We start from the raw sequence: 27,881 nt of genomic DNA on the forward strand, positions 1-27,881 counted from the left end.
TAAGATGCAGAAGATGAAGAATTCTCCTGATGTCCACAGCAGTGCAGGCAAAGAGAAACCCCTGTTAGCAGGCATTTGCCCTAGGCACAGAGGCTACAGTTCTGGAAAGCAAGAACTTTTCTACTACTCTCCTGATAGTGGCCTATCCTGGTTGTCAGACCTGTGTTAGCCCTCACACCTGGGAAAAAGGGAGGTGGGCAAGCCAGATAACTCTCTGGAAAGAGTTTTGCCTCACTCCATTCTTTATTTAATGTCAATTTCTCTCTCTCTCTCTCTCTCTCTCTCTCTCTCTCTCTCTCTCTCACACACACACACACACACACACACACACACACACACACACACAGTCAAGCCAGACATGCATGCACTTGTGTGTACACGGATCAACCAGCCTCCTACATAGCAATATCCTCCATCCATGGACACCCAATTTTTAAAAATCCAGGCAGCCCAGGGAACTATACTCTTTTTCTCCCCTCTCTCTCTTTTCTCTCTCACTCTTCCCCCTAAAAAACAGCCTTTTAAAAACATATATATTAAACCAGGCAAGTTTTTACTCATACGTTCATGTGGCTGGAGCAGATTGACAAGAAAAACAATCACAAAATAAATATTTTTGGGTTTTTTTGTTTTGTTTTTTTGGTTTTTTTTAAAAAGAACATTTCCCTATACATTGTCTCTAACTTGACAGAGCTGCTTTCTTGGACAGAACAGATGCTGTTGGGAGAGGAGCCCTGGCTGGACCACAAGGGGAACGTGGAGCCAGCCAGGCCCTGACACTGGGGAGACCAAGGAAGCAAGGGGGCCGAGGGAGAGGGGGGGCAGCAGGGCTGGCCTGGCTGCCCTGAGTGGTCCTCCGTGGGTGTCGCTTCCTCTTTCCCCAGGGGAGCTGGCTTGAGGAACGGTCCGTGTCTGGAGGGCTCAGAGGAGGCAGCGAACAAAAAGTAAGAACCACTGTGGGGAATCATGAAACAACGCCCTTTAAGAAATCTGGCTAAAAAGAATACAAAAGTGACTCCACAGAGGGGGAGGCCGTGCTCCCACCTCTCCCATTGTTGTTCCCTCTTGCTTTCTTGAATGCTAAGAATCACTTTTAAGAATTTGTGTGTTGCACAGTTGGGCTGGTTCCTTTTCTGAAGCTCTCCCTGGCTCCCTCTCCTTCAACTGCATTCATGTGAGAAAGCACCGACTTCACAGATACAAGGCTGCTGAGTGCTCGCCTCCCCTTGTGAGTGTGTGTGTGTGTGTGTGTGTGTGTGTGTGTGTGCGCGCGCACACGCGTGGTGAGTGTGTGCATGTGTGCAGCGGCTGTTTCCTTCTCTCCTGCCTGCTTCAGTTCAAGCCCCGAGTCCCATCTGCTGGGTGCAGTCTTAAGGGAACACCCCGTTGGCACTAAGGTGAGGGCTTAGATCTTTGCACCCCGGATTCATGGATCCCCTCCCTGCCCGGCACCGGAGTGGGTCCCCCATTAGCTACAGAGTTTGCCTGTCTCATACTCCACAGGGTTTGGCAGCTTGGAGTTGAAAGCCCTCAGAGAGGACTGGATCCTGCCCACCTCATTGTTGGCCAGCTTGAGCCGATGCCGGAGCAAGCAGGAGAAAAGGTCAAGCCGCACCTTGCCAGGTGGAGAAAGCTGGTTGACCCGGTCCCTAAGCTCGATGAGCTGCAAGAGGGCAGAGTCCTGGGAACCTTGAGTATATGGGTAGTCTAACTGGAGAATTAAGTCCCGGATGGCATCCGGGTCAAAGGGCAGGCTGTAGCCAAAGACCTGCAACGTGTTGATTTTCATGTAGCCCAAGTTCTTGGAGGGATCGGTCATCTCCAGAGGCTCGTAGTAGATTGTCTCATTGGAGCTGTCATCCAGGGACTTGATTCGGCTCCGTAGGTAAACATGGACTGTTTCAAAGAAGGTCTTCCACCTATTGCCCAAGGTAATAGTCCAGTTCTGGCACTGGGCGGCGGCATCCACATTAGTCCTTTCCCAGTCTGGGAAACTGCCCTCGTTCACGGGCATGAACCAGCTCTCAGAGTGGCTGCCCCCAAAGGGGTTGACGTAGATGGCCATGACAGGCTCCAGGGTGCTGTTCTTGGTGAGGCAGATCTGCAGGGACAGGGCCAGCATCACGTGCACCAGCCCGGGCTTGTACTTGTTGCTCTTCAGGGTGAGCAGCATGCGTTTCCTCCAGGAAGGGTCGAACCAGCTGCCCAGGCGCATGTCATTGCTGATGAAGATGGAGTGCACCTCGATGCGGCTGTCCCACTTCTGCAGCAGGTATTTCAGCTCCAGGTCCTGCAGGTCTGTCTCCAGCCCCAGGAAGTTCTCCAGCGACTCGGCCACCTCGGGGCGGCACAAGCCCTGGGCGAGCACGTAGCCTGGGTTGCAGCTCCCGCAGCGTGTGCTGTTGTCTGGGGCACAGTGGGCACAGGCGGGCCCTTCGCCCAAGGCACAAGGGATGGGGCCCTGGCAGGAAGACTGGTCGTAGGGGCAGGTGCAGCTGTGGCTCTGTTCCAGGAAGGTGCCAGGGAAGGTGCTCTCTCCACAGTAGAGGAGGGACTGGATACGGTTCCACCAGTAGGACAAAGACCTTTGGGAGGGGGGATAAAAAAGAAGCAAGAGTCGTAGGAAGCCACACACTGCTGCTTCCCTGAGGCTGGCACGAGATTTGACTAATAGGTGATAAGGAAGATAAAAGCCCCAGGTTCTCTGAATGACCGAAACCCTACTTACCACTTTGGGATAACCAGTTACTGCCTCCCTCCGAAGTACCGCCTCATTCCCTTATTCAAAAGCCTACAGAAGATCTGCAGCGTCTTTCGTATCCAATCTAGTTTTCAGCCTCTCAAATAAGATCTTCCAACAACTGGCTCTCCAAACTTTCCAATGTCATGCCAACCTCCTTCCCCCTTCACAGTCTCTGTCCTTTCTAGAACCCTCCCACCAAGGATAGGACTTTTCTTTATGGCTGGCTCCCTCTTAAGGTTTAGACTTCAGCTCTTATGGTACCTCCTCAAAGAGGTCTTCAGTTACTCCCCTGTCCAAAGCACCGCCCAGTCCCTCTCTGTCACATCACCCTGCTTTGACGTGATCCACAGCAATGTTCACTATCAAAATGGACTGTGTTTATTTATTGTTGACCTGTTCAGAGATGGCTTCCCTGCATATGCCGTGAAAGCAGGGACCCTGCATTATTTCCCAACATATTCTTAGAAACTAGGATTGTTCCTGGTGCCTGGTAAGCATTTCTTAACTATGTGTTGGGGAAAAAAAAAAAAAAAATGAACCTTTCTCAAATGCCCTTGCCGGTCTGTCCTCTCACTCATATGTCCCTCGTTACCTGTGCCTCAGTTAGAAGTGCACCCCTGGGTTGCTGTGAGGGCAGCGCCCCCTCCTGGAATGCTCTGGCTCACACGCACCAGCCCACTTGCATTTCCTCCCACACAATCTGGCCAAGAGGTCCTTCTCCTGGGTGGCTTTTCTCTCTGACCTTTACTGTTATTAGACCATGCCTTTGATTTACGGTCCACGAACATGCTTTTAAGTGGCTGCCACAGAATAATTTTATAATTTTGATGTTCCTGTATATTTATTCTATCTTCTCAATGAATATCCCTCACTGCTTAATATTAGGACATGCGAGGTGGACTTAATAAAGGCTTGTTGGATGCACGTGTGAATGAGCAGATGGATGCATGAGGGCCTGTGACAATCCAGCCCCACTCTGTTCCCGAGGGCACAGGGCCTCAGCTCGCTTCCCTCCTGTGACTCAGAGCAGAGTCACTTGTTGGAAACAATCTATTGTGTGTGTCTCGCATCATACGCAATTGGTCTAAAAGCTTTAACTCCACCCTTTTCTTTCCTAAAAGACTTACTAAAATAGAAATGAGTAAGTGAGAATTAGAGTATTATTAGAATAACATTCGAATCGACTATAATTTATATAAAAGTAAAATTAGCCTCTCTGTTTTTTTCTCTCTCTCTCACTTCAGATGCAACTCATAACTGAGAATGACACGCAAGTAGGTCAAGATAACAGGAGACTCTAACAGGCCGTGTGTGCGTCAGCATGCCCAGCTCTGCCGTGTTGGACAGGGGTCCTCCCCGGCCTCAGTGGCTGTCGTGGGTGACGTGCTCTGGCTCGGGCATCTGGGGTGCTCACCTCTCCTTGGGCAGGCGGAAGCGGGGCTGCCGGTGGCAGCGCTTGCAGAGGTTGAAGAGCCGGCGGACGATCCGATGGGTCTTCTTGAACAGCACTTTCAAGCTGGCTCCCAGCTGCTGGTAGCGGTGCTGGAGGCTGGTGTCCATGGCCCAGAACTGGGAGATGGCTGTGGAGTTCAGGAACCTGTCGTCCGGCAGCCGCTTCAGCAGGGCCTGGAATTCCTCTGTGGGTAAGAACACGAGAGCTGAGCTGAGGGGCACCTGGATGGGCAGGAGGACCTCCCCCCTACCCCCAGACCCAGCCCGCCCTTCAGTCACTGTATGAGGAAGGAGGCTTCACATCCACCCTCCCGGGCCCTTTTCTTTCTTTTCAAACAGCCTTATTCAGAGATGACTGACACACCTGAAGATATGGATTCTTTCCCATCCTTCCTGTTTCTAATATGCTTCTGAATTTCAAAACACATCTCTGTCACCACCCACAGGGTCAGTGACCTTGGGATGCATCTCTCTTGCCCTTTATACCGCCTTATAATTCATGCACAGTCTTCTTCAATCACACCACCGCACGCTTAGGGAAGGTGTGAGGCACTCCTGAAGGTGAGGGCGGACAAGACTGGCAAATGCACACACAGAAGAGGGAGCACCCAGCTCAGAAGTCTTCTTAGAAGGAGACCAGCCTCTCCCCTCCGTGTCCTTCTCTCTGACTCTAGGACACCTTTCCTCTCTTCTGAGATTTACCTCTTGGTCAGACACCCATTCTTTCTTGAAACTAACCCGGAAGCAATGTGCTTTCCGGTTCTTAGCTCCTACTGCAAGTCTGAGTCCTCCTCAGAGCTTCCTGGGCACAATGTGTTTTCTGAATTCACGCTCAGATCTCTGTCTATGGACCTGCTTTTACTTGGAACCTGCAGCCATCACGTCTCCTGATGGGGGTCTGGACAGTCCTCCTTCACTCACTGGCAGTAATCCATAGTGCTGAAAGCCCAAAGTCCTTTCCCACATACTCGAGCATTACCTAACACATCCCACCACCATTGGTCCAACGCAGCTGGGGGGCCGGAGTATGATACTCTCCTTAGCAACTGAATGCCTTGTTTAAGACCTGAGATGGCAATGCCTGGGGCCTCAGCTCATTCTGATCTCTCAAGTCCCTGGTTCTTCATCCCCCACCCAGATGACTGGAAAAAAATCACACCTAGTAATGACATTAACAACTAGAAGTGTGTGCATAGTTCTTTTTATGAAACACTTAGGTACACAAAACAGCACAGAATAACAAGATAAACTCCCATGTGCCCACCACCTAGAGTTTTCTGCCATTTTGCCATATTGAATTCAGATATTTTTTAAAGAAATATGGCAAAGCAAATATACTTGAAGGCCCTAAACTTCCCCCTCCATCTTTATCTAGATGTAACTACTCCCTTGAATGTTTTCTTTATTACTATCATATATTTTTTAACGTTTTCTAAAAATATGTTTATCCATAAAAATATTAAGTATTGGTTAGTATGTTTTACTAACATCAAATAAATAGTACTAAATATGTATTATATTTAATGTTATTATGGTATTACATATAATGTTATTTGAGTACAAATATGTATATATAATACATAACCTTTTTCATTTGCTTTGTTTTATCCAGTATTGTTTTTTGAGATATATCCATATAACTACTATTCATTTAATATTGAAATGTATGAGTATATCATGCAGAGCTCTTTATACTTTATCTACATTGCTCCATATGAGCCATCCCTCCACCTATTATTATCATTTCCCCTCACTTACAGATGAAGAAATGGAGGCACTGAGGAGCCTCATGGCTAAACCAAAGTCACACGAAGGATCAGTAATAGAGTGTGTTAGGTCTGTCCAAGATGTTATAACAAAATACCACAGACTGGGTGGCTTTTAAACAACAGAAATGTATTTTCAGAGGCCAGAAGTACAGGATCAGGATGCTGCTGGCAGGTTCTGCTGAAGGCCCTCCTCTGGGTTGCAGATGGCAAAATCCTTGCTGGGTCCTCACATGTTGCAAGAGGTAAGGGATCTCTCTGGGGCCTCTTTTATGTGAGCACTGATCCCGTTCATGAGGGCTCGGCTCTTATGACCTAATCAAATCCCAAAGTCCCCACCTCCTAATACCATCACCTTGGGCATCAGATTTTCCACATATGAATTTGAGGGGATACAAACATTCAAGCCATAACACGGAATAAGAACTCAAAACCAAGCCCTCTGAACCTAAGTCTCAAGGTGACATTGACATCAGTTATACCTGCAATAAGCAATCACCAGCATGTACTAGGTGCCTCCTAGAAACATGCCGTGTGCCTCATTCATTCAACAAATATTCACTGTGCACCTTATGTGCAGGCACTGTGGAATCTGTGGCAAACAAGACAGACAAGGCCTATGGCCTCAATTATATTTACCTTAGCTTATTAAGTCCTTGAAACGCATCACACTTTGGTAGGTATTAGGTCTGTTTGCATATACAAAAAAAGAAAATGAGTTCAGACTTGGGGTGGTCATATAACCTGCTGGAGGTCACCCAGCCAGTTAAGTGGCTGAGCCAGGAGCCAAGCTGAGCGCCCCAGGTTCTTATCCCGTACCTCTCAGCCACCTCCCATTGACAGGGAGGAAATCTGGGCTGACTGACTGCTCACCTGACTCCTCAAACTGCTGGCTGTGAGTCGCCCAGGAGTCCTGGATCTGCAGCAGGCTGTCCTCCATGGCCTGGATGTCAGCGTCAGGACAGTTGCATTCTGGGAAGGTGGGGCTGCACTTGCACCAACAGTCATTCTCCTTGCAGATGAGCTCGCCCTCAGAGCTGCATGTGATGTAGCTGAGCGCAGCGGTCACGAAGCGCTCCCGCAGGTACTCAGGCAGCAGCACCTGCAGGCCTAAGGAAAGGACGAGTCGGGGAACTGCCGGGCAGGGCCAGGGAGTACTCGGTTTCCCACACCCAAGGCTGCAGGATCCCCAGCTGCGGTTCTGCTGACTTGTGCATCCTGGGCCCAAGAATGGCCACCCCAGGCCCCGATCCTGCTGAGCTGGTTGGGACAGAGGGTTATTGCCGTCCCAGTGACAGATGGGGCACGTCAAAGCTCAAGGCTTAGTCAAACCCCTCACATCAGCCAAATTGAGAGCGTGCATATCATATGAACGGGCTTACTGGCTACATGTCAGCATTTCTAGGATGGAAATGGGAAGATGTTTCAGATAAAGGAAGAGCTTATAGCCCTCGTGGGGGAAGAATCAAGGCTTGATGGGCTTTTTTGCTCTGCCTCCAATTGCCATCCTGTTTCTACCTTCTCTGAGATGAGAGGCAGGCCTCCTAGGATACTTCTGAATGCTGACCCTCCTGGGCCTCCCACCTTAGCCCCGATGACCAAGGAGGCTGCCCTGCTTAGGAGGTAGGGACAAGGTGTTGTGGGTACACAGTGGCCAGGCACTACACCAAGCACTTTCCATATACAACTACAAGCAACACTGTGGTCGTACTGAGGCTCTTATAATGAGGAAATCCCAGCCCAGTGACCATGGTGACCTGCCCAAGTCACAGTGCTGGGAAAGTCAGCTTGGTGTCAGACCCCGTCCTTGTCCCATTGGGTCATACTGCATAACTGGGACTGGCTGCCTATCTCAGGGTTTAACCCTTAACGCGATGTGAAAGCAAGATGGCGATGGATGCCCCAAGTTCAGTTGAGCCTGGATAGATATGAATGTCTCTCAGCTCTCTTTTCTAATTAGCTGCCTCTGGTCTTGAATATAACCCACTAAATTGCTCCAAGCTTCAGTTTTCCTACCTATCTGTGGTGGATATTGGTTCACCAGCAGCAGAATAGACTCCTAGTTGGCTTCAAGCCACACAGGGCGGCTGTCGGAAGCATATCAAGAGGTGAATGAAGGACGGGCATGCCTTTGGTTGCAGCCCAGCCCGGTTCGAGGTCAGACCTGCAGGAGGCTCTCCCAGCAGGGACGCTGGGAGAAACTGTGCCAGGAGAGGGAGGGACGCGAGGACTTCTGGACGGGATGAGCTCCCCTTTCATCAGATGCCTGCCAGCTCTTTACTGTCACACCCTTGACCTTGTCCTGGGCAGGAAATCGGAGAGCCCAAAGTATGTAACCCAGTCTCGGCAGACCTCAAAATATAAGTTAGAATTGCAGCCGTGGTAGATGTTTGTTGTTCTTGTTTGTGATCTACCTCCTGTTCTGAACTGCTAAATCTTCCTTTCCTGACGATGTGCCCACAGTGGCACTTGAGCAGCCCTCCCCATGCACGCTGTCCACATACGCTTGCTTTCAACACTCAGGCCTCTCCAAGTCCTTTCCTTTCCCCTCCCCCATTAGCTCCCTCCTCCCCCTAACATTTCCCTATTGCTACAAAATAAGTGCCCCGAGCAATGTCTGCATGAGTGATGGGCTATAAAATTAAACAGCATAAACTATTCCAAATGAACCGCCAGACACTCTGAACTTCACTCATCACTAATTTCCACACACAAACCCAGCCCATCCAGGGACCTAAGAGATAGAGGGATGCTAGTTGCACTGGGCGGCTTTAAATGCACAGGAGTCTTTTCCTCCTTTTTGTATATGCTTCTTGATGCCTAAAGCATTGAGGGGTTACGTCTGGCTCAGGTTGCCTGGAATTTGTAATCATAGATCCTGGGTGACGGCTACTGATTTTATAATACCAAGACAATAATATCTTAAACAGAGTCCAACTCAGGCCTTAAGAAGAATGAACTTTTCCCATTGCCAAACAGCTCTGTCTGAATCAGTTTGCATGGCTCTGCCCCCAGGATGCTTGGGGGACAGACAGTAGGAGCTGAGTGCCTCCCCTTATCTCCCAGCCTCCAGACCTAGGGTCGTTCCGCATCCTTTCGCTTTTCTGTTTCTGCCTGTGCTGTCCCCAGTTAAGGCTCCTATTCTTCTCAAACTCTTGATCTCCCATTGAAGACTGCAGACTAGTAACAGAAAGCAGGGAACACTCTCAGGGTAACCAAGCTAGAGACTGTACCCCATAACCACTCTGCAAAGGCCAGCTATTCGCCAATGTGTACTTAGGATAAAGCAGAGGGTTCTTTGGACAACAAAGGAGATCGCCAACGAGATCAAGGTGTATGACGATGGATGTGCTGTTGCTGTAGGATAGTGACAGAGGTCTTGGGAAGGATGGGACGTGGGAGGATTTGGGTGTCCAGTGGTTTGAGCAATGGTCGAGGTGTAAAGTGAACCACGTCGGAAGTTTTCTCAAAAGAATGATGGAAGGTTGTTAAATACAAGTTCCAGAACTAGTGGTAGTTCTTGTCTTCAGAAGGGTTTAGCCAAATGGGGCAGGCAGGACTTTTTCCTTTTGGTGATCTAAGTTGTTGTTGTTGTTGTTGTTGTTGTTGTTTTTACCGTGTGTGGAAAGTGTGAAAACGTCACAGGGCACCTTACCAAGTAACTGCACTTTGTTCTCCGGACTCTGTACCAGGACAGAGCTGACCGAGTCCAGGTTGTCGTAGTTGCTGCAGCCCAGGGGACCGGTCCTGGTCTCCGTGACCTAGAGAAGGAAGGGCAGGGGGTGGGTTTATATAACAAGCTGAGACCTTCCCTTTGCACTTCCCTTTTCCCGTCAGCCAATCTCAGGCTCTATGTCCTGTCCTGGACCAGCCCAAGGAAGGGCATGTATCTCCCTACCCCAGGAGCATAAAGCCACTTTTTCCCTTGTTCTAAGAGAGGGAGTATCAGTGGTATAGGGCTGGCAGCAGGAGTTGTACATAATTGGAAGCCTTTCAGAGGGAGCCAGAGGGAATTTGAGTCTGGGAAGAGGAAACTCAATGTAGGCCGTGGAAGCTGGACCTTTGTGTTGGGGCTCCCCCTTCTCCTCCGCCAGAGGAAGAAAGGAGGGCAGATGAGGACGCTGTCAGCCCGCTGGCGAGCCCAGCTGCATCCACTTGATGTGATGCTCACAGGCTTTAGGGACCCCGAAGATGAAAAGCACTAGAGAAAGATGAGTTGTGAGTATTATTATTAATATTAAACATTTAAATCCCACCTCGGCACTGAAACGTCCTTAGAGAAAATCAGCCATGGGCTTACTGCATATTTTAATAAGCATATTAAATATATATAAACTCTTATAGCTATGTAATATTCCAAAACACCGCAGAGTCATTTTAAAATATTATAAAGTTGGCCTATCGGTTTTTCCCTGATGTTTAAAGTATAAGATGAAAAATGGGGAGCTTTAAATGTACTGAAATAATTATGTAATAAGAATGATGGGGACCTGAGGCCCTTTCTTCTCAGGATCTCCAGAGGCTTTGCCAAAAATCAATCAACCAATCAACGAGTATTTATTGGGCAGCCACTGTTCAATTCCCTACAATTTAGCAAACATTCATAGAGTGCCCTTCTCGGAGTTCTTCAAGGAAATTGGCTCTGATACCTCTGACCTTCTCTCCTAGCTCCGGGCACCTCTGCTCCGCAACAAGCATACAACTTGCAGTTTTCCATCCTTTTCTGCGAGTATTTAGTTAAAGCCTGGGTCCTCCACACCCTAAAGGCTCCACAGAGGTAAGCTCGTAGTTATTTTGCTCACGATGTTGTCAACAGCACTTAACAGGGTGCCTGGCACATAGCAGGTACTCAGTAAATTAGAGAATGTATGAGTAATCTGTTCCAGGCTTCGGGGAGTGGAGAGGTGTGCACAAAGGTGTACAAGTCATGTAGTGTGTCCTCCAGGAGGTTACAACCTGTGGGGGAGGCAGGTACATATCCAGCTGACTGATACACATCCACATCGAGCAGGTGCAAAGTGTCATGAGGCAGGTACATATCCAGCTGACTGATACACATCCACGTCGAGCAGGTGCAAAGTGTCATGAGGAGCCCTGAGGAAACCACAGCTCTAAACAAGGGAAGGAGTTTCAGAGGGGACACCAACTGAGTTGGTCTTTAAAGATGAGTAGAAAGTGGACAAGAAGAGAAGGGAGGGAAAGTACTCTGAGAAAAAGAAGGGGCAGCATCCCTGGCGGTCCAGTGGTTAGGACTCTGGGTTTTCACTGCTGAGAGCCCGGGTTCAATCCCTGGTTGGGGAAAACTAAAACCAGGGATTGAACGGCGCGGCCAAAAAAAAAAAAAAAAAAAAAAAAAAAGGGGCAGCATGATCTACAACCCATGGGCTGGAAAGTGTGTAGTGTAATTGTCTGCCGTCCTACTGGTTACCGTGGTGAATACCAAAGTGTAAGTGACATGTTTAAAGAAAATTTAGTATACTTAGTCTTAAAAAATACACATGGAAGAGAGTAATTAAGTGAGAGATGGTATGACAGAGACTTATACAGTCAAGAGAGAGACGGGAGAGAACCTTGTAGCTTAAAGAAGTCTGAGAAGGCTTCATGGAGAAGGTGATCCATAAATTGGTCTTGAAGGATGAGGAGGGATGTGAGGGAAGGGGGGAATTGGGAGAAAAAGAGGTAACTGCAGACCAAGACCAAGGGGAAGCAACAGACACAGTGCATGAGAGGCAACAAGACCCAGCATGGATCGGGGACGGGATCAAGGCCATGACAGAGGCAGGAAACCTCTGTACAGTTTCCAAGTTCATCCTCCAAGATCATGCCATTTAACCTTCTCACTAACTCTGAGACAAATCCCACTACTATCACTCTTCAAAGAAGGAAACCAAGGTTCTGGGAGTTACAGTACCCGAGACCACAGTGCTGCTGAGTAGCTGAAACAGGGTTTTGACTTTTTAGTCCTCAGACTCCAGTTCAAAGCCCCGGGCCTCCTGTGAGGGCACGTCAAAGGGCTGCAGAAAATTAAAATGAGGTAAACCCATTTAGATAATATCACCCTAAAAAACAAGTGTAAACAGACCAGTTCATCCAAAGTATTTCTGTGATCTGCCCTCTCTTCAGAATGTGAACATGGGGTAAGACAAATTGTATACACTTTAGATATTATTATCCCATGTTACAGATGAGGAAACCAAGGCCAGATAGGTTAAATGATTTTCTTCAAGGTCACACAGCTAGTCACCTGCAGGGCTACGATTCATTTGACTCATTCATTTATTCTTTCACTCATTTATTCATCTATTACATATTCAAGGAGAATCCAAAACTCACAGTGAGTAAGACACAGCCACTACCATAAGGAGTTTACAGACAAGGAAACATGTTTCTATAATCCTGGTGTTCCACGTGAGCCTACCTCCCTCCACAGGTGGGCACTTGGTGCTGAATAATGTCTCTGTATTGAGTAAGTTGGTGAGTGGCTAGTTGTCACACTGCAGTGGGAAGGCAGAGTCAGGCTTATGTCAAGGTAAAGTCTTCTTTATCCACGCGGTGCAAAAATTCCTATAAGAAGAGCTATGGCCAAGGACTAGCCCAGCTATTCTGGGGAGCCCTGCCTCTCTTGGAATGGGGTGCGCTGAAGGGCAGAGTGGGATGCTGAGTGTGGTATTTGGGAGATTTGCCTGTCCCCACCTCCAGGTAAGCTGGCCACCATACTGTCCTCAGTTCTGCACTGGTTTTTCTATCCACCCACTCCTGAGTTGAACACTCACCAGCAACAGGTGAGAAAGCTACACACCTTACGCAGAAGTGGGACGACTCCCAAGGGGGCAAATATAGCACAGCCACTTTCCTCCCCTGTATCCTACCACTATGCCTACCTATCTACCACCAACCCATCTGCTTCCCAAACCCCCCCACCCTGCCACCGCCATCTTGTTCAATATTCTGGGGCCGGCTCTGATGCGATTTTCTGACCTTTACTTTGCTATTTCCAAAGGTCAGTTCTACAAGAGGATAATCAATTAGGTAAGTCATTCAAAGGGTGTGAGTAGCTCCACTTTGTTAATTGTGGCACAAGGACAGGAATGAGGAAAAGGCAAAGACCATGATCCCCCCCGATCACTTCCTGTTAGAGGAAATGACTCAAGCCAGATCTCCACGAGTGAGGAAGGCTCACTCAGGTTTTACTAGATCCCAAAGTCATTGCTCTTTTTCCCCTGCTACTCTGCTCTGAGCCACCTCTGTCTTCCCTAGAGAAGCAAGGAGGTGGGAAGGAGAAGGGGAGCTGGAGAGGGTCCTCTTGAAGATACTGCCTGAGCACTGACTTGATAAGCAGGGTGAGCTGAGGGGTCCTCCCCCCGAGTGACGCAAGTCCCAGAGTCCCTGGCAGGTTGGAGCAGAGAACCCCGTGCCTCTCCCTGCAGAAGAGGCAGACAGCTTTGGCAGGTTATAAAGAGGCCCCCAGAGGTAATGGAAAGTGCAGCTCACTCGGGCGCCAGCATTCAAAGAGCGCCTCAGATAAGCTTTCAGGAGAAAATAATTGTGTGTGACTTGGCCTGTTGATAGAGACAGTCCTGCCTTCAGAAAGCCCTAATGGATCTCAGGTTCATTAGCACATCCAGTTTTCCATAAATGCCAGACTGTGCAAAAAAGAGCTGCAAATTGAATCCCAGGCTGCTACAGGGAGAAATTTGGACAAGTCACGTTAAGAATGCTTGTGAGAACCACTCCCTCTTGCCATCCTGCAATCCACGTGAACTTTTACGTGGGCTCTTTTCGGGCAGCTCATGAGCATCTCACACCCTCCTCACTAAGTCCCCCCTCAGCCTTCAATTAAGGAGAGGGTGAGCTACAACTAGGAAATAGGCCCCTCCCTTCCTTCAGGGCTCTGATCCCTTCCTGGGGATTATGGACAGGATGAATATGTATTCAGCCCTTTACAGTTTTCAAAGTGTTTCCATGTGAACTATATCATTTGGTGTCACCCGCCGTCCTACGGTAGAGTAAGGGGTGATATTTACAATATGTTATTCACAATATGTATCAGCAGGTAGGACGTCACTAATCAGGAGAGGTGCCAGCCGTAGTGCCAAAGCAGGGTTCTGAGGGTGTCCAGAGTTACATTAGTCCTTTGCTTACTATTAGGGGAGATCCCGGGGTTCCAGGGGAGGGATAAAGGTGCTTAGGGTGGCACACAGCAGATTGGGTGAAGATGATTTACCAGCCTGTATGGAAGTGTTTTAATAACTGATGTGGTCGTATCAGCTGAATATAAGCCCTAGGTACAGGTGAGTAAAACAGTTGGTAAGTCCATGTCATGGAGTTCAGTAACTAACTTCCCAAGGCCATAGGAATAGTAAGTATCAAGGCTGAAACCCAATCCCCGGTCTTCTGACTTGAGTAAGTTTGTCTCCCACCAAACCAGGTAACCTGCCTTCCGCTATCAGTCAGGCATTTTACTGAGTGTCTCACCACACACCCGACACTGTGAAGGGACCTGGAACTGTACGCATGTGAAAAGAGTCCCCACTGATCTAAGCCCTGCTGTTGTGTGTGGGCAGGTGGAGATGGGCATGTAATCAGCTGCAGCCCAATGTGACAAATCCTGCAACAGAGGTGTGTACTGACCAGAGTAAACCTTGCAACAGAGGGGGATGTTCAGTGGGGTCTCGGGCATGTGTTGGATAAACAAAAGGGGGCAGGGTGCCTCCTTCTCCACATTAGTGAAAAGAAGTTGCTAACAAAGGGTAGAAAGTAAGAGCACCTTTGCTTAGAGAAACAAGCAACAGGAAGATATGCTCGAGGGTCTTTCCTTCACCAAGGCTAAGCAAATGGGCAGAGCCCCTCACCTCCACCTCACCTCCATCCAGAGCAACGACCACACTGGAAGCCAGCTCAAGCCCTGCGAAGGCATGTTCAGGAGAGGGAATTAGGTGGCAGGGGCTGCAGAGTTCACAAGGGTGCGCTGCAGGGGGACCTTGCTGTCTGGATCTGCAAACGCTGTGTGTTAAGGCAAAGAGATGGCCTCCTGTGGAACACCATTACTATCAGGACAAAATGGTCAGGTCAACCCTATCAAGGGAGCAGCGCTGTGGCACAGGATGCCAACACCTCCCTTTGCTCCTTAGTCTAGGGGTGTGTCCTTGGACAGGTCACTAAACTATGTAGAGATGGGCAGAGGGGGGAGAAGACACTAAATGCCTTGTTTATTTCATGGTTCTCTGAATTGCAGCCCATGGGGAGAACCCACAGTGTTCCCAAACAGAAACAGCTACAAGGTCAAGCAGCTCAGTGGAAGCTGAATAATCATCTCTCATTCCATGTGGGACTGAGGAGTTCCAAGAAGAGGCTTCCGAGGATGGTGGCCCTTCTTTGGAGGAGATGGGCAGTGGCTCTAGTTCTAGAACGTGCATCTACAGGCACTATAACAGACGTGGATTTGAGTGCCTGCCCACCTCTCACGCTATCACCCACAGTCCTTGCTAAAGAAGTGAATCCAGTGAGCCACGGTTGAGATTATGTAACCCCCTCTCTTCGTGTTGGCCTAAGATGAATCCTGAACCAGATTCTTTCTCTGGGGAATTTAGAACTGTGATACTGAGAGAAAAAAGAAATTTAAGAGTTGATTATGGACACTTACAAAATTCGGAATAAATAATTATCAAGCACCTACTATGTACCAGGAACTGAGGATACTACAATGAACAAGAGAAGAGTCCTTGTCCTGAGTGCATCGGCTGAGAGACAAAACAGAAAGAATACGTTCAGCCAGGGCCAGAGTCAGCTTCAGAGCGAGACAAAGCTAAAGGTGGGCTGAAGCCACTGGTGTACAGAAAGTCTAGAATAAACAGAGGAAAGAACAAGCGAAGCAGGAAAAGGAAGCAGGCAGAGATGAAAAAGCAGAGGCGTGTTCCAACAAGAAACAGAGAGAGTAACCTGGGAGTGTTACTGTTCTTTTATCACACCTCTGTGTCTGGATTGGATCTAGTGTCTTGTTCTTAGAGATCTATGGTATCCTTCACCAGAGTTCTCTTAACAAATCATCTTGATACTGCATCCACCTTGTTTCTTTCAACTTCACATGCTTATAGGCACTTGCACACACACTGAGAAGAGCCCAACCCACGTGAAAAGTGGGGTCAGTGACTCATTCATTCACTCAGCAAACCTTTACTCATTATCCATAATGTGGCAAGGTCTGTACTCTCACTGGGAACCAAAGATGCCTGAGACCCGGTCCCTCCCGTAAGAATCTCATAGTTTCAGAGGCTCTCATGTTAGCTAGCAGTCGGTTCAAATGATAATCCCTATAAAGGAGGCATGTGTTTGAAACACCGAAGAGAAACATTTAACTACCTTGGGAGTCAGGAAAGGCTTCACGAAAGAGTTGCCTTTTTGAGCCAAGCGAAGAAGCGTTAGGAAAAGCCACTCAGGTGAACAGATGAGGATTGTAAGCAAAAAAGACAGCAGGTACCAGGGAAGGGAGACACAAGAGCATGGCACATTTGAACAAAGACTAGGAGGTAGATAGGACTGGCTTACATGGTATAAATGGTAAGTGAAGGGTTGAGGGGGGAAACAAGGGTTGAGAAGAGTGCAAAAGGAGCATTTGGACCTGAAACTAGAAAGACAACAGGGACAGTAGGTCTTCAATCGCCTTCCCATTTTGTTGATAAGAGGAATTATCCCTTTTCAAGGTCCATTTGTGCTGTGGCTCATGTCCTCTATACATTTTCTGATTTGAACTTCCCAGAAATCCTTCACGTTAGAAATTATTCTGATTGTCCAACCATTTTAGAAGGAGCAAATGGGGGCTCAGAGAAGTTTGGTAACTTGACCAAAGCCTTGCCATGAGCAGTGGTAGAGCTCAGACTCGCAGGTTCTTTCCAATGCCTCACACTGCCGCCCTGGATGGGAGGCGGTGGTCTGGGCTCTGTCCCATGTAGTCAGAAACCACGGAAGGATTTTAAGCAGGGGAATGATACGCTACGACGATGTGCACTCATGCGAGCAGCATACATCGTGAATCAGGGAGCAGAGCTGAGAATGCAGATGGGAAGACTACTTATGTGAGAAAATCAGGTATAAGCGTGAGGAGGTTCTGAATTATAGGAATGGCCGTGGGCATGACGAGGAGGCCAAGGGTAAGCTGAAGAGAACATGCAAGGGAGTGATTATAGTGATGGATCAAGAGATCTAAGTTGGGCAAAAAGACACTGAGGCCATTGAGGGATGAGAGAAAGTGAAACGTTGGCCAGGTCAAAGGATAGGAAGGGACATTCATGGGACCACAGTTACTGACCCAGGCCTGCCTTTCACGGATGGATAAGACCAATTCTCGTCCAACTCTGCCACAGTCCACTAGGGGACTGAAGGGTGAGAGGGCTTCCACAGAGTTCTGTCTTCTTGGCAAAACCCACTCTGTGCTACTACAGTTCTTTTTTTCATCATTTTAAGCTGCCCAAGATACCAGCCTCCCAAATGTACCCTAGCCCGTCTGAACTTCCGTCTCCCTCCTCTCTCAGACTCTCACTCCAGACACTGGCCGTCCCCCAGTCTGACCCCTTTTCTTCACTTAACCTCCATCACCCTCTCTGAATCTCACGATCACTCCTCAGCAAGAACATCTATAACCTCAATCTCTTCTCAAGAGTCCGCTTCACCTTTCTGTTCTAAGCACAACCTGGCAGCTCTGGAGGATGCGGTTTCCCCAGCAGTCCTCTCTCGCAGCGGCTGTCTGCCTTCCCACACCTCATACTGGCGTGAAGTGAGGTGTGTCTTCCACTGTGACATCCTGAACACTGGTCCTCCTTCCTCTCTAAACATCAGGACTATCACCCACTACTCCTCTGTGTTGCCGTCTATTTTTCTTGTCACTCTCCCTCCCTCGTTGAGGATTTTCAGTATTTAGCTCGCTCACCACCCTCTTTCTTACCACCACCCAGGTCTGTATCATTCCTGGTGACGTCAGCATCCATATAGGTGATCCTTTAATGCCCAGCCTCCCAGTCCCCTGGCCTCCTCACCTCCTTATCTTGTCCTCTGTCCAACCCCATCTTAGGCTCCCACGCCCATGGCCGTGCCCCAGAACCTGACCCTCTGTAACAGCGATATAAAGCATTACACACTTGTACTCCTGCTGACCATCCATATAGGTGATCCTTTAATGCCCAGCCTCCCAGTCCCCTGGCCTCCTCACCTCCTTATCTTGTCCTCTGTCCAACCCCATCTTAGGCTCCCACGCCCATGGCCGTGCCCCAGAACCTGACCCTCTGTAACAGCGATATAAAGCATTACACACTTGTACCTACTCCAGTCTCTTCCCTATAACAAGTCATCAAATCTACTTAGACTTCCAATCTTTTGACCTGGCCAACTTTTCACTTTCTCTCATCCTATAATGGTCTCAGATCCCTTGATCCACCACTGTAATCACTCCTTTCTATATACTCTCAACTCCCTTGCCTATTTTTTCTTTCATCTTGTACACACACACACACACACACACACACACACACACCTTGGTTAAATCCAACTCTCCATCTCTCCCATGCCTGTCTGAACAAGACATGCTGAACGTAGCTGATAAAACTCGCAACGCTGCTGACAGGCCTCATGTTATAATTATGACCATGAGTCTCAAATGAGTCCTTGGTGCCACCCAACAATCCAGTCCATTTATCTAGTCATCTAGTCAGTTGATGACCTTAACTCTCTGAATGACCATTTCATACATTCTTTTCTCAACAATTCCTTCTTTCATTTCGCCATGGACTTTGCTTGTTTCATCAAGGAAATGGAATAAATCAGAAGAGAACATCCGCATTGTCCCGCTGCCACATCTGCCATCCCACTGCATGTGTGAGCTGTGTGCTCTGTACAGCCTCCGCCTCCAAAGCATGAAGTGTTCATGGTCCCGTGTGAGACCTGCTGCTCCACTTGTGCCTGGAATAGCAACCTCTCTCACCACCTCGATTGCTTCTGCAATTATCTCCTGTCTCTCTGCACCATCACTTTCCCCCTCTCTACTGAGTCATTTTAACCAACATACCAACATTCTGGAATATCTCCCACTTTAAAAACAAAAACACAAGCTCCCTTGATCCCCCATCAGTCTCCAGCTATCACCTATTTTTTCTGTTTGCCTTTACAGCGAGACCTTTAAAGAACTGTCTCTACTATTCTGATTCCTCACTTTGTTCTCTCTCTTGAACCTTCTCCACTCAGCCTTTTATACCCTTCATGCCACTGAAGCTACTCCTATCTAGGTTACCAGTTACCTCCATGGTGCCAAGTTGAAGGTCAGTTCTCAATCTGACTGCTCAACAGTTGCCTGCTCCTTCTTTTGTGAATCACTTTCTTCACATGGCTTTGTGATCCAGCTTTGGTTCTCTTCATACCTTTATGCTCTGTCTCAGCCTCCTTTGTTGAATCCTCCTCGTTTGGCCCATTTCTGAAAACTGATGTGCTTCACAACTCAAAGCCCTGGGGCCACTTGATTAGCTGCGTTCAGTCCTCGAGTGATCTCATCTCCTCCTTTCCCGAAGTTTTAAATACCAACTACACACGTGGATGTATCTGTAAGCCAAACTTGTATCCCCAATCATGACACTTCTCTTGAGATCCTGGTGTTGAGAGCCAACTGCCTGTTAGATATCTTTAGTTAGACATCTAATAGGAATGTCAAATACGATATGTCTAAAACTGAACCCTTGATTTATTTCTTTCAGATCTGCATCTCCCCCTAGTGTTATCCTCAGTTAATGAAATCACTGTTCATCAGGTTTTGCTCAGGCCAAAAATCTCACGGTTAATCTTGACTCCTTTCTTGCAATTTCTTAGCTAACACTCAATAGGCTCTATCATCAAAACCTGAACCTGTGAATTTCTCACTACCTGTACAGCACCAGCTTTGTCCAAGCCACCACTGTTTCTCACCTTGACCGGTGCAGTAATGACTGCGTTGGTCTCCAGGATCCCTCTTTCTCCTCTCTTCCCTGATCGGTAATACCCTCATGATCCAGGCCCTGCGACCACTGTAGCCTCATCTGCCACCTCACCTCTCTTTTGACTCCTTCCAGCTACACTGCCGGTGCTCCTGGATCATACCAAGCACACTCCCACTTCAGGGCAGTTGCCCTCACTCCCCGCTCTGTCTAGAATGCACTCACTCAAGATATACATGGGGCTCACTCCCTTGCTTCATTCAGATCTCTGTCTGGTCTTCCCTAAAGTACCATGTCCCCATCACCCTCTATCTCCTTCCCTGACTTCATGTCTTTATACCATTAAGCCCACCTGACACTGTTTATGTATTTAATTATGTCTCCACCACTAGAGTTTCAGCTTCACGAGGGCAGGGACTTCATATGTTTTGTTCACTCTTGGATTCTCAGTATCCAGAACAGTGCCTGACACGTACAGGTGTTCAGTAAGGTTGGGATTGGCACACTACTATATGTAAAACAAGTAATCAACAAGGACCTACTGTACAGCACAGGGAACTATACTCAATACTCTGTAATAAACTGTATGGGAAAAGAATCTGAAAAGGAATAGATATGTGAATATGTATAACTTTGCTGTACACCTGAAACTAACACAATGTTGTGAATCAACTATACTCCAATATAAAATAAAATTAAAAAACTTTAAATACTTATTGAACAAATGAATGAAAGAATGATAAAACTTCCTTGTGAGTCTTGGATGGGATGAAAGCAGGATGTAAGACAAGACTGAACTCTCCTCAGCAACCTAACTTTATATTTAGAAGTAGAATATCCAGTGTTCTCAAGTATCTTCACTAGTCTTCCCTCAAACAACATGAACTGTCCTAGAAATCTTCTAGATGTCAGTAGAGAACATGGGATGAAAGTCATAGTTATTAAAGTTACAGTAACTATTGAGCTTTTTCAAACATACATGAAATCATATCACTCCTCTGCTTGTTTTCTATTGCACTTTCTCACAGCCATGTGATCTGGCTCCAGCCTACCTCTGAATTTCATCTTTGTAACAGCATCTTTCTTGATCATTCACTGCAGTCACAGCAGTCTTCTCTGTGTTTCACCAAGGCACCACGCTGGTTCCTGCCTCAGGGCCTTAGCACTTACTGTTCCCCCTGCCTGAACACCCTTCCCTCGGATCTACACACAGCTGACTTCTAAGGATTCAGACCTCAGCCTCAAAGTCTAAACCCAAAGTGCCCTCCCTCGACCAATCCGGCTAATACTCACTGTTCCCCTCTCTCACCTCAGGAAATCTGTACCTACGACTCGGTCTTTTCCTTGTATCATCATCTGGAATTACTGGGCTGATTTTTTACTTGTTTATTATCTTCATCCCCCACCAGAATGTAACCTCTGGAGAGCAGGGCCCTGGTCTACCTTTCACCACAGTCCCTCGGCTGGAGCCTGCCTTAGGGTAGAAGCCACGCGACTATTTGCTGCAGAAGGAAGACACAGACCATGTTTTAGGGCTGGTTGAGGGTCGTGCCCACATCAGAAAGCTGCTTTCCCACTTCCATCAGTCAGGCGTGGCTCACTTGGAGCCAGTTAACACCCAGGCCTCCCTCTGCTTTCTCTGCCTGTCTGCCCTCCCTCCCCCAGGACCTCTCAGGCCCTTACCTTGATGGCCCCTGTGGCTATCTGGATATGGTGCAGCCGTCGCAGGGTGCTCTCTCTGTCGATGAAGTAGGAGGCTGCCAGCTGGTGCAGGATCTCCAGGGACACAGCAGAGCTGTTCCCACCGCCCCCGACTATAGGGGCAAATCCTGCCACCTCTGACTTTCGGCTCAGTTTCCGCTTGTCCACAAAAATGGTCAGGGACTCTTCTCCTACAGCAAACAACATGGGGGCACGGGTGAGGCCTTCGGCTCCCTAATCCCCTACCAGTAAGAATGTGAAACCCTTCGCCAGGGGAGAGCGAGCTAAGAGGGAGCCCACGGCCCCTGCTGACGGACTCCTCCCATCCCTACCACGTTCAGAACAATGTCATCAGACTGCGCCACGGGATAAGGGCACCCCTGCCTGGGAGGCCCTCCGCCTCCTCCCTACTTCTGTAATCTCCCAAAGCTCATCCCCCGCCCCTCCAGCTTATCCAGTTAACATCCTCTATTGATCTCTGTCTCAGGCAATCTACCTCCATGGGGAAGAGAAAATTCTCCGTCTCAAGTTGTTTATAAGAAGTCACCGTGGCTATTTCTGCTCCCTAACAAAGGGCAAAAGCCTTGAAGCTCAACCTCCCTTTTCCCCATCAAACACTCAGCGCCTACCACATGCCGGCAGCTGGCCTGAACCCTTGGAGAGTTCCTTTTGTCCATCAGACAGTGAGCTAAATGTTATAATAAATCCTGCTTTCTCCTTGCCAGGGCAGAGAGAATGCTGCCTATTCCCAGCTCTCAATTCTGCGCTGGGTCCTAGCCATAGGTTGCGCCATCTCCTAGCCATAGGTCCCCTTCCACCTTTGCCTCCATCCAGACCAAAGTCATTCTAATTGGCTTGGCTGGTTACCAATCTCTATAGAGTGGAAGCAGAGAGGTCAGGGACTCAGTGGACATTTACTTCTTTGCCTATGGGTCTCACTATTGTAGCCACAGCCAGTATTAAGATATGGAGAAACCTCGGGGTTAGATGGCTCAGTCAAAAGAAAAGTGGGAGCACCCGCTTCTGGCAAGTGCTTAGTAGGAGTCTGTCTGTCCCCCAACCTCCTTAGCCCACATCCCCTCCCCAGGAGGATGCTTATAAGCAATGTTCTGGGGTGAATTTGGATGTCAAGAGATTACACTGTGGACAAATGCACCAGAAAGAAAACGTTTCCCAGTCAATAATAGGCCAGGAAGAATAAAAGACCCAGGGAGAGTATTGAAGCTATAGTCAATGGGTCTTAAAGCTGTTTTCGATGAGCTGGCAACCAGCGAGTGTAGGATCGTGGTGTTGCTTACCTCCAAGGGTGGCAGAAAGTAAGAAGTGAGTGCCGTACTTTTTGATCAGGTTTTCGGTGACCTGTTGCAGGTTGGGTCTCCTTCCGAGGAGGCGGATGTTCCGGATAAACTCTGGGGCAAGAGGCAATGGCAAACTAAAGAAGTCCTTCCTTTCTAGAGCCAGGCTGTTCACTTTCCAACGTGCAAACTCCCTGGAGGAAAAGTCGAGGGACAAGGAAAAGCTCACTGTATTTTGGAACAAGAGGCATAAAATCGGAAGCAGGTCATGTTCTTCCTCCGCTTGCACCCCCTCATCTCCTGTCAGCATCCATCTCTGCAGACCTGGAGGGACCACTGCCCGAAAGAGGCCTTCTGGTCTCTGATTCCCAGTCGGTAAGAAAGCCCTACCTCAGCTGACCTCCATTAGTACATGCTCCCGTTGGAGAGTGGCTTATTCACCTGAAGGCAGTCATGGTAGTAGTGTAATGGGGAAAAACAAACAATGAAAATATTGGAAGTGGTTTGCTGAAATAAGATCTAGCCACAACTGCAACTCAGTGGATGAGTCACCTCATGGCCTCTGTTACCCATTTTGAAAGTCAGGAGGTTGGTTTAGAACAACAGTTCTCAAACTTTTTGGTCTCAGGACCCGATCACACTCTTAAAAATGATTGAGTCCCTGTATTTAGGTGGCTTATATCTAATGATAATTACCCCTTTAGAAATTAAAACTGAGAAAATTTAAATATCTATTATTTCATTTAAAGATAACAGAAATAAATCCATTATATATAACATAAATAACATATTTGTGTGACAGTCACTGTATGTTCTGAAACAAAACAGATTTAGTAAGAAGAATGGCACTGCTTTGCCTTTTGGCAAATCTCTCGAGTTTCTGGCTTAGCAGAAGAGAGCTGCATTCTCATATTTTCTTCTGAGTTCAATCTGTTGTGATAATTGTGGATATTCTTCTTTGGTACCACAGGAAACTCAACAAATGTACTTTCTTAAAGGTTAATTACAGTGTGGAATCTGAAACCGTATCAATAAGCTTTTCATACTCAGTTACATTAAAATCCAGTGTTCTATATTGTACTTTGAATGGATCTTTTTACTCTTTATGATTTTGTAACATCATGTATTGGTCATCCATCTGGAAAATATGGGACCACTGAGTTATTCAGATCTTCCACATTTTGACACTTTTTATTATATAATATCGAAACATATTTGTTAATATCACCACAAATCTCAAGAAAAAAGTCTTTAAATATTGGAAAGCTGTCAAGCTCATGATGACAAATACAAGTTTTCCAAAATTTCAATTTTCATTTGAAAGCTTAAATTTTATCATTAGTAACAAATACTGTCAGTTACTTTCCTCAAAGAGGCAGGCTTGATTCATTCTTTTTTTTTTTTTTTTTTTTTTTTTTTTTTTGAGAAAATGTCTGCCAAACACTAAAATCTGAATAACCATAGATTGTTGGTTGTTCTTTCAAGAAAAATTCAGTCCCATGAAAAAAGTGGCTAGTTCAACTCACAACTCAATCACAAATGTATTTTTCTCTGAGACCATCATTCTTCAGTAACCTCAAACATGCTTTATATGTACTTTTCATCTCATCTTACAGAATATTAAAAAAGACATGGGGCTTCCCTGGTGGCGCAGTGGTTGAGAGTCCGCCTGCCGATGCAGGGGACACGGGTTCTTGCCCCGGTCCGGGAAGATCCCACATGCCGCGGAGCGGCTGGGCCCGTGAGCCATGGCTGCTGGGCCTGCACGTCCGGGGCCTGTGCTCCGCAGCGGGAGAGGCCACAACAGTGAGAGGCCCGCGTACAGCAAAGACATGTACTCATGGGTCAAGATCCAATAAAATTAATAGATTTTACTGCTTCAAGGACATTCATGAAGTTAAGCATGCATGTATGTGTGTGTATGTTTAGGTACGTAATGATGAATACATGACTACTAGTGTCATTTGGTGAGACTGCCCTTATTTAAGTTAAGATGCCAGCAGTTTCATTCACCACTGCTTTTGCACCTTTATTGCAAATGTCAGCATGGACATCCAGAAAGGAACTAAGAGGATGTACATTTTGAGAAGCTCTGTTCTAGAAGATGGCAAAGTTCCTTTCTATTCCATCTGGAATTTTAATCTTCATGCTTTACTCCTCACTGAAATATCTGTATTTTAAAGGATGAAATTTAAATGACCATATCCACTAGTAAAAAAGGGGTTTTCCATTGCCTCCCAAATTATACTAGTAAGGATCAGCTCCACTGCCTTAGAAAACCACAAAATGTAGCCTTCTCAACTTTCTCACCCATCCCAACTCTGCTCTTCATGACAGGGCTAAACCTTGGTCTAAACTTCCCCCCAAATCCATGAAGTACAAATGACAAGTCCACAGAAAAAAATAAAATAATTCAAAATAAATAAATAAAAATCCATGCCCATTTGACTCTACAGAACTCCCCTATCTAATTCTAGAAACTAAGACAGAGAGCGGGGGCATGTGCCAAACATTACCAGGGAAACAAAGGAAAAGGGATTACTAATAATTCAGGGTTCTGACAAATTAAAATTCCCACTGTGTGGCTTTATTTATCTAAGCAGGTAAGTTCATAATAATGCATTATCTTTTATTTCCTTTGTGGAGGAAATGCTAAACTTTAAAGTACAGGGTATTTGTCAAAATATTTTCTATCCCAAATCCCACTGCAGCATAAAGAACAGTTGCTTGAACTCACTTCTTATTGGCTGGATGGCCAATCAAAGACATAGAGCAGCTTATTAAACAAACAAACAAACAAAAAACCACAAGATCCAACCATGTTCTCCATACAAGACTCACTTCAGCTTTAGGAACACATACACTGAAAGTGAAGGGATGGAAAAAGATATCCCATGCAAACGGAAACCAAAAGAAAGCTGGAGTAGCTTATTTCAGACAAAATAAATGTAAAGCCAAAGGTCATTATATAATGATATAGGGATCAATTCATCAAGAAAATATAACATTTATAAATATTTATGCACCCAACATAGGAGCACTGAAATGTGTAAAGCAAATATTAACAGATCTGAAGGGAGAAATAGACAGTGATACAATAATAGAAGGCAACTTCAATACCCCACTTTCAACAACGGATAGATCATCCAGACAGAAATCAGCAAAGAAACATTAGACTTAAACTATATGTTAGACCAGATGGACTATATGTTAGACCAGATGGACATAATAGATATTTATAGAACATCCCATCCAGCAGCAGAATACACTTCTCAAAGGCACATGGAACATTCTCCAGGATAGATCATGTTAGACCACAGAACAAATCTTAATAAATTTAAGAAGACTAAAATCATATCACACATCTTTTCTGACCACAATGGTATGAAACTAGAAATCAATTACAAGAAGAAAACGGGAAAATTCACAAATACATGGAGATTAAACAACATGCTCCTGAACAACCAATGGGTCAAAGGAGATATCAAAAAATATTTAGAGACAAATGAAAATGGAAACACAAATACAAAAACCTGTAGGGTGTAGTAAAAGCAGTTCTAAGGGGGAAGATTATAGCTATAAATGCCTACATTAAGAAAAATTAAAGATCTTAAATAAACAACCTAACTTTACACCTCAAGGAACTAGAAAAGAAGAACAAACTAAGCCCAAAGTTAGTAGAAGGAAGAAAATAAAGATCAGAGTGAAAATAAATGACATAGACACTAAAAAGACAATAGAAAAGACCAATGGAACTAAAGGTTGTTTTTGGAAAGGTTTAAAAAAAAATAGGCAAATTGTTAGTTAAACTAAGCAAGACAAAAAGGAAAGAAGACTCAAAATTAGAAATGAAAGAAGAGACATTACAACTGATATCGCACAAAGGATCATAAGAGACTACTATGAACAATTATACACAAAATTGGACAACCTAGAGAGAATGGATACATTTCTAGAAACATATATATATATATATATATGCTACCAAGACTGAATCATGAAGGAATAGAAAATCTTAACAGTCTAATTACTAGTAAAGAGACTGAAGTAATCATCAAAAACCTGCCAACAAACAAAAGTCCAGGATCAGATGGCTTCAATGGCAAATTCTACCAAACATTTAAAGAAGAATTAATACCAATCTTTCTCAAACTCTTCCAAAAATAGAAGAGGAGGGAAACTTTCATACTCATACTCATATACCAAAACCAGACAAGGACATTATAAGAAAATAAGATTACAGGCCAATATCCCTGATAAACACAGATGCAAAAATCCTCAACAAAATATTAGCAAACTGAATTCAACAGTACAATAAAAGGATTATACACCTTGATCAAGTGGGATTTACTCCAGGGATGCAAGGATGGCTCAACATCAAATCAATCAATGTGATACACCACATTAACAAAACAAAGGATAAAAATCATATGATCATCTCAATAGATGTAGAAAAAGCATTTGACAAAATTCAATATCCATTTATGATAAAAACTCTCAAGAAAGTGGGTATACAGTGAACATACCTCAACATAATAAAGGCCATAAATGACAAGTCCACAGATAATATCATACTTAATGGTGAAAAGCTGAAAGCTTTTTCTCTAAGATCAGGAATAAGACAACATTGCCCATTAGCACCACTTTTATGCAATATAGTACTGGAAATACTAGCCAGAGCAATTAGGCAAGAAATACAAGTCATCCAAATAGGAAAGGAATAAGTAAAATTGTCCCTATTTGCAGATGGCATATTATATATAGAAAACCCTAAAGACTCCACCAAAAACTGTTAGAACTAACAAGCAAGTTCAGTAAAGATGAAGGATACAAAATAAATATACAAAAATCTGTTGCATTTCTATAAACTAATAGTGAAATATCAGAAAGAGAAATTAAGGAAACAATCCCGTTTACAACTGCATCAAAAAGAATAAAATACCTAGGAATAAATTTAACCAAGGAGGTGAAAGAC

At 46.1% G+C, this 27,881-nt stretch overlaps 1 protein-coding gene across 1 annotated transcript in view; it reads right to left on the bottom strand.

The window, feature by feature from the left end:
• Nucleotides 1–532: 532 nt before the first annotated feature.
• BRINP2 (BMP/retinoic acid inducible neural specific 2) overlaps nucleotides 533–27,881 on the bottom strand; it is a 118,296-nt gene continuing 90,947 nt past the window's right edge. The window contains exons 3-8 of the mRNA XM_007454741.1: nucleotides 22,910–23,100; nucleotides 21,594–21,802; nucleotides 9,617–9,722; nucleotides 6,835–7,071; nucleotides 4,158–4,380; nucleotides 533–2,585 (exon numbers count right to left, since the gene is read on the bottom strand). Coding sequence (XP_007454803.1) covers nucleotides 1,469–2,585; nucleotides 4,158–4,380; nucleotides 6,835–7,071; nucleotides 9,617–9,722; nucleotides 21,594–21,802; nucleotides 22,910–23,100 — 2,083 coding nt within the window. The 3' untranslated portion in view covers nucleotides 533–1,468. The remainder of the gene's footprint in view (nucleotides 2,586–4,157; nucleotides 4,381–6,834; nucleotides 7,072–9,616; nucleotides 9,723–21,593; nucleotides 21,803–22,909; nucleotides 23,101–27,881) is intronic.

Source organism: Lipotes vexillifer, unplaced genomic scaffold (genome assembly GCF_000442215.2).
Source record: "Lipotes vexillifer unplaced genomic scaffold, Lipotes_vexillifer_v1.1 scaffold220, whole genome shotgun sequence".
Lineage (NCBI taxonomy): Eukaryota > Metazoa > Chordata > Mammalia > Artiodactyla > Lipotidae > Lipotes > Lipotes vexillifer.